Source organism: Engraulis encrasicolus, chromosome 24, assembly GCF_034702125.1.
Source record: "Engraulis encrasicolus isolate BLACKSEA-1 chromosome 24, IST_EnEncr_1.0, whole genome shotgun sequence".
Classification (NCBI taxonomy): Eukaryota; Metazoa; Chordata; class Actinopteri; order Clupeiformes; family Engraulidae; genus Engraulis; species Engraulis encrasicolus.
In genome coordinates, this window is record NC_085880.1 from 20,572,927 (window position 1) to 20,580,889 (window position 7,963).

The 7,963-nt window shown below is 42.1% G+C and overlaps 1 protein-coding gene across 1 annotated transcript; it reads right to left on the reverse strand.

The window, feature by feature from the left end:
- Positions 1-2,520: 2,520 nt before the first annotated feature.
- On the reverse strand, positions 2,521-3,288 carry olig3 (oligodendrocyte transcription factor 3). The gene has a single exon (XM_063191603.1). It carries the CDS (start codon positions 3,286-3,288, stop codon positions 2,521-2,523), a length of 768 nt encoding a protein of 255 aa, XP_063047673.1.
- Positions 3,289-7,963: the final 4,675 nt, after the last annotated feature.

The following is a 7,963-nucleotide window of genomic DNA, read 5'->3' on the forward strand; positions in this document are numbered from 1 at the left end:
GAGCGGACTCTAAAAAGTGTATTAAAAAAGTGTTACAGTAACAGGTGTCCACTGACGACCAGTCACTTTGGAAACCTGCTATTTCCGCTGTGGCCGAGAAACAAATCCGCTACGGTTGAACCTCGTAACAGAGAGGCTGCCATACAAATTAATTGTATTTTTATTTTTTATTTTTTATTTGGATTTTATTTACTGTTTTGCATTTTCATTCCGGGCCGGCTTTAGCTGACAGTCGGAGGCATCGTTGCATGACGCGCGCGCACGTGTGTGTGTGTGCGTGTGTGTGTGTGTGCGTGCGCGCGCGCGCGTCCGTGTGCGTCCATGCGTGTGTTAAATTGAATTACTTAAATTCTGGGCGACCGGAAATATAGGCCTAATTCCCAACAGGATTTTTAACCACAAAACTTAAATGAGGCTCCCTAGGCCTGTCGTAGGCCTACTTAGGTTTTGGCTTTGGGGAAACCTGGTTAAAGTTAGTTGCCTACATTATAAAGCGGCTACATTAGATTTGTTTTCGTTAGTGGAAAGCCAACCTGCCTAACATTTCCTTCCTACATTTTTGCGCCATGTCATCTTAACGCATTTGAGGTCTTCATTCGGCCCATCTGGCTCACAATCTCCGATGTTGTTCTCCTCCACTAAGTCCTTTTCCCAACCGAATACAGTTCGGACGAGAGAACTCGAGCTCCTCAACAAGTTAAGTTACAAAAGGGTTCTTTTCTCCTAAAATCCTCTGGCTCATTTGCATGCGTCTAAAAGACGCTGAATGCATAATCTTTCGCATTTAAGATCCTGTAATCCGAACACTCTCTCTGATGTTGTTTTCTCCCCATTCCCATCATGAACAATTAACTTGTAATCTGCACAAACATACATTATGTGGATGCCTGTGTGAGCGGAGCTGCTGTGTGCGGTTGAAAGGACCCAGGGGACCGGTAGAGCTGCGCTTTGTCCTGCATATGGGCGTCACGCACAACCCTCTGATTATATGCTGCCATACACATGCCCCACATCCTATTGGCCTAGGCTCAAAATATTACCAGGCAATTTAATTCCATAATAGTAAAAATCACATTGGTGAAGGTCCATATATTTCCAATGACAACTAATAGCCTGCATTATTTTCATTATTTTTTGTTATTATTGTTGTTGTTGTTAATTATTATCATTATTATTATTAATAATAGGCCTAATCGTAATAACGATGATGATTACGATGATGATGATGATGATAATGATAATGTTGATGGTGGTGGTGATGATAATGCTGATGATAATGACGACGATGACGATGATAATCCCATCATCATTTAAGATGTAGGGCCTAAGGAAAAATAAATGAACAAGCTGTCTTTGGTAATAGGCCTAATTAAATGCCTTAACACGTAAACATGAGCATGGAACATGCTTATAAGATTGCGTTTTTACAAGTTGTCCAATGCTTATATTTTTCTTATTTAAGCTACCTGTATGATTAAAAAAAAAAATCCCACCCTTTGGCTACTTGTCATTACCATTTCTTTCTGTCCATAATAATGTCCTCACAGAGTAGGCTATGTGGTGGGGAAGTTTGATAAATTGATCAAATTTTAAGCAAGTGGGTTATTTCAAAGGGATAGCACAGTCTAGGAAAAACATTCTGTTTTCAGAAAGTCACCCCTTGTGTCCCGCGCTCGCTCGCACGCACGCACACACACACACACACACACACACACACACACACACACACACACACACACACACACACACACACACACACACACACACACACACACACACACACTATTTTGTCATTTGTATTTTTTTTTAATTGAAATTCCATCCAGGATCACTGGGCATTAATAAATATTTCATTAATCATCAAGAACGTACAAAAATAAAGACAAGTCTCTGGCACAACGACAATCTTTCCAGCAGAACAGACATGCTTGTAGTGAATTAGAGCAGAAGCCGTGCTAAAAGACGCCATACAAATGCACATAAGTACGGCGCCGAACATGTAGAATAAAACTATATCATAGTCCAATGAACCGCCAAGACAATATTATATCACTCTATAGCGAACTAATCACACATCCATTTAATTATACACAGCTATGTTACAATCCTTGTTACAAGGAACAAACGAACTTTTTCATTTCACTGAATGGTAAACCTCTACAAATTCCACGTTCATAATTCACGCCTGCATGCTCCCCCACCCCACCCTCAAGCATCCCACCGGCGCCGAAGACAGTCTGGGAATACGCGTCACGCACACGTGAGTGCTCCAACAGCACCTTTCCAAAATATGTACACAACTGGTAACGCGCGAAGTGGACATACAAGTGCACCATGGCCGGCAAAACGGTTACCTTCAAGTTTCATTTTGACGAAATCCTTGCTACAAGGAGATGAAAACGAATAAAAACAGATAAACGACGCATGCACGACAGCACATCCTTTTTAGTTCACCGCAGTCAAAATGAACACGACAAACACACACTGTTTGTTTAGTGATGATTTAAGTTAGTTGTCCTTTCACTTCATCCCTTCCTTGTTCTCGGCACTGAGTCTCGTTAGTCCCGTTGATGTAATGGGAATATGGGGTGTGGGGGGCACCTGGCATATGGTGCAGGGGCATGGCAAACCTGCCCAGTGCTGGAACCCGGCGCCCAGCTGCAGAGGAGGTGCCGGGGCCGTCTTCATCAGGGAATGCGGCGCCCGGATGGAAGTAAGTCCCGGTAAGGTCGTGGAGAGCGTGGACGAGGTGGAGGACGTCAGTGCGCCCCCGAGCAGGGGATGCACCTGATGCGCGGGATTGGCCGCCGTGTGACCGCCGGTGTGGCCAATGGTCCCGCAGTGAAAGGCCGAGTGGTGTCCCCCGTAGATCTCCCCCACCAACCGCTTCATCTCGTCCAGGGAACTATTGAGCATCAGGATGTAGTTTCTGGCGAGGAGCAACGTGGCTATCTTTGACAGCTTCCTCACCGACGGGCCGTGCGCGTAGGGCATGACTTCGCGCAGCCCGTCCATGGCCATGTTCAAGTCGTGCATTCTTTTCCTCTCGCGCCCGTTGATCTTCAGCCGTAGCTGGTGCAGCTCGTCCTCGGTGATCTGTTTTTTGAGCTTGTACTTGCTGCCGCCAGGTGATTTATCGCCGTGCCTGCTCAGGTGCTCGCTGGCCATTTTGTGCAGGAGTTCGTTCTGCGTGGAGGACACCGAGTTGAGTCGACCGTCAGCCAGGTGGTGGTACAGCCCATCCATATCGGGAGAGGAAGATCTACTGGAGTTGGAGTCAGAATTCATTTTATCACTTCGGTTTGGGTAGGAGGTCGTTCTCTACTCTCACACACTCTCTCTCTCTCGCTCTCGCGCTCTGCCTCTAGTTTATGTCACGCAATCACCTGATGGCGTTCTCCTTTTTACAATGTGTTCTTTTTTTTCTCCAAGGGAATTGACGAGGCAAGTGCGACGCACGGAGAAGCGCGGGGAAGTTGTCAGCTAGCTCAAACTTCGAACGCGGCCCCTCTCACTCTTTTTTGATCTTGCGCAAGTAGCCTACCACTGAGTCTGAGGCGAGGTGACAGCGGACTCGCATTTATAGTGCAGCCAGAAAACGGACAGACAAAAGGAACCCCCCCTATTCATAATGCACTTGTTAGGATGACGTGCGCATTATACGGGGCGGCGTGCTTTGACTGGCCCATTGACCAGCGACTCTATTCATATTCATAGTGCCGCCGTGGGGGACACTTCAGCACGGGATCCTCTGAAACCAAGGCAACTTCAAAACACTCCTCGCCTCTCTTGAAATAATACCGGGTCAGTTCAAAACAACTGTTTCATCAGCTGCTTCGCTACAAGTGCATTGTAAATGCTGCAGGGACACATGTTTGGCATGTTTTGGACGACCTGCATCTACGGTTAATTAGCTTAATGACGTTTCAGCACTGTTGTCTGACATTGTAAATGAGTTTTGTATCAGACTATTTTCACCTGATTATTGCCGTTACAAGTTCCTAGATGCATTAGGGTAGACCCATAGCTAGATTAATTATTTCTACCAACGAAAACGCATTGCCTTAACGGATTTATCTATCTAATTGTATGCAACAGCTATTGCATTCCTACATCGCATTGAAATAGAGTTTAGGCTACTCAGTGAGAGGCACTGTCCTACCTTTCATATTTTTCTTAGTGCATGCAGTCGTTTAATTTCACTCGCATTTCCCCAACCGCATCCCTGTTGAGTAAACCATATGGCTAAATACTCTGTTATAGTAGCCTGCCCTAGACCATGCAGCCCATGGCATTAGACTTTTTTTTCCACTGCAGATTTGAACGGTCCAGACCGGCACCTTTCCTCTCTGGCTGGATATTAGGCCCACTGTTTTCTTACTGAACTTGTGAAGCCAACATATTATTCAAAACATTAAAATGCTCATATCTTTTGTTTCTGTTTTTATTGGTTAATGAATTCATAAATATATAGACTCCATATGGCCTAGGCTATATTATAACAGTAGCCTACCTTTGGGGATATGGTAGAGCCAAAGATTAAATCCCCACTTCTGTTTAGATTTTCTGAACATTCTATGGGCGAGCAGGCAGTTGACGCTACTTACCGGTATTTGAAATGTAATATTAATAACCGTAATAGTCAAATAATATTAGTTTTAATACTAACAGTAGCCTGCTATAATAATAGTAATAACAATAATAACAATAACAACAACAACATTAGTAATAGCCTAATAATAGGCTAATAACACTCCTCATCCTCATCATCCTCATCCTTATCATCATCATCATCATACGAATAGTAACGCACTAGAGGCAATAGGCTAGGCTTAATGGCACAAAATAATAATATAACATTATTATTATTATTATTATTATTATTATTATTATTATTATTATTAACATTATTATTGTTATTATTATTATTATTATTAATAATAATTATAATATGAACAACATCCATGGGCGTAATTTATGGTGGGGACGGTAGGGACACGTCCCCACCAATATTTAGCCCCCTACTGTGTAATCACGACCGGTGTTGCCGGTAACGTAGTCGCACTATTTTTTTCAGTAACGTGTAGTCTAACTACCATTTCAAAACGTCAGATTAAAGTTATTTAAGACACCGTGCGTTACTATTTCTGGTACATAGGCCCGCCTGCTTTTTGTTTCAAGCAAGGAGTTTGTGGCGACGCCTGAGGATATGATATGAAAAAAAACCCTTTTATGATAGGCCTATGAAACTTTTATGAAAGACGATAGAGGGATAACTTCGCCCTCCCATTAAATCAGATTGTGGGGAAATGTAGTAGCATAGCCCTACGTATAGGCCTACAAACGGTTCTGAATCTTAATTAGCCTATTCGAACAGTTGTGCCGACATCATCGGCAATTTCTAATTCACTATTTGGGTGCAGGGAACGGAGCTCTGCAGATGCGTAATAGTTGCGTGACAAGCAGAGAGAGGCGGAGAAAGGTGAAGGATAAAGTGGCCTATTTAAGAAGAAATGTGGTCTCTGCGCAGCGCAGATAATAACGAATTGAAATGCACATTTGATCTACTGATACGGGTGTAGCCTATTTAAACTATCATCGAAAGGACGGGCAGGCTTCAGAATCTGCAGTCTTCCTTTAAAAAAAACTGTCAATGACGGACAAACCTCTGTTAACGCGACCCATGTGGTAAATGAAAGAGTTCCTAAAGGTACACTTCGGCAAAACATTTCCCTTCTTTCATATTAAATTAACCTGGCTTTGTTTTACAGTCTATTTAACTGTAGGACTACTTGAGTAGCCTAGACTAATTGCTGCGACTAGGTTCTGATCTCGCTGATCATTCAACGCGACTGAAATGGAAGCCTTCTTCCATGACGAGTATGTAACCAACATCATTCAAAAATCGCAGATAGGGCCTACACCTAATCATTGTTGTATTGCATTTCGGCCATGTAGAAGGGCTACAAAGCTAACTGGTATGTTGTAACATTAAAATTCGCCTACAACGTGACACAGTTGGTGCGCAACTATGCGGTGACATCGCTGGGATTTCTGTCAAGACGCGCTGCGCAAAGACACTTGCACGCGCATGTGTGTTGCCTGTAGGCTGCTATGATGCAAACACAGCTACAGGCAGGAAGAAAGCGATATATAGGGAGTTACACTGTAGCCTATGAGAATGAAGAAGTGTGTTGTTTTGTATGTAGGCTACAACAGTCCACACAGCATCGCTAATTTTGGAGGATAATAAGGGTCAGTCAGCACCGGAACCAAAACATTTTTTTTCTAGGCCCCGTCTTATTTATTTTTTATTTCAAGAAAAGGTTTGCAAATTTCAGTGTCATTTTTGTTGCTGTTAAAATAGGCCTAAATGTCAATAAAGTGAGTAGGCTAGGCCTATTGGCAGAACTGGTGATCATTTTCATGTTAGGCAATACCACTTTGCTGACATTTGAACACAAAGCGACTTATATGTTATTTGGTAAAAGTCTCTGGAGCAATGTTGTATCAGAACTAGCTGCTTTGGTCAATTTCACTCCAGTCATGGATGGAGGTGTAAACAGAGGTAGCCTAAGGGTGGGATTTAAGCCTGCAACCGTGTGATTGAAAGACCAACTTACTAAGGAACGCTCGTTGACATATCATCTGCTCATTGATATAACATCTGTGTGCCATGAACTTATGATTGATAATCAGCCCCCCCACACACACACACACACAATGAAGATTGTTAAAAATCATCCCCCTCTAAAACCATTGAGCTACATTCATTCATAGGCTAATACATTCACATATTGCGTTAAAATTGTACTTTTAACAACTGTATTTTCTAAATTTTCTCGGACCCTCACCAATTTTATGTCCCTACCAATGTCAAAGTCAAAGTTACGCCCTTGACAACATCAACAACAATCAAGAAAAACGACAACAACAACAACAAAGAAAGAAAATGAGTGGCATTAAAGGTCTAGTTTTCAGTGATTTTTTTTTTTTTACATTCCAGTTTTCAGCCATTTTTTTAACAACTGTGCAATCTGCAAACTGACTACAGAACTAATGACTGATTTAGACTGAATGAATGTCCTACTGTATGTCTTGTGTTTATGTGCAATAATTGTAAAAGTCTCCTCATTTTCACATTCCCATCTGTTTAGTAGTTGTTGAAGTTTGGCTGCATCGTTATGTTGTTGTAATTCTTTTTTTTTTTTTTAACCTGTCTACGTTATTTATGTAGGACTACAGACTAGCAAACTTTGCTCTTTACAGCTTTTTGTTAATTCTTTGACATAAACATCTGAAATATTGTAGCCTCTTACTGCAGCAGCGACCCTATTCACTTGCTGAAAATGCTTAACTACATCATATCAACATTGTCATGACATTACAGAGAGCCATAGTGATGCGCTAAGGGGTTAAGGAAGAGTTATTTTCAAGATATATTTAATTCAAAATTGTTTTATGTTATTAGGTTTTATTATTATAATTAACAATGGGCTGGGAGAAATCATGTTTGTACTAGGCCTATACAAACTTTTTGTATCAGCTTAGAATTAATCCATGTACCAAATAGGCCTATATCTTAGGTTTCTTATTAGTCTATATGAATTTAATTGCACATTTAAAATTGCCATAGTACTGTAAATTATGAAGTATGCACATTTTCAAACATAGAAATCACAACAAATACTGGAACATCCAGAGCAGGGAGATCCTCCCTTAAAACTCGACGAGTCATTACTTTGTGATTACATTGGGGTTTTTTTTTTTCAAACTGGGGTACAATGGGCCAGTTTCTGTGTGTGGGCTGAGTGTAGCAGGGTCAGTGTAGAGAGGGTTTGATGCCAGGGCCTCACCCCAGGGCTGTACTGGGGGAGAAATAGGGCCCAGGCACTTTTGGCTTTAAGGGGCCCCTCATAATTAGCGGTGCAGAATTGACTCACCGGTGGGGCCATTTTCAGAA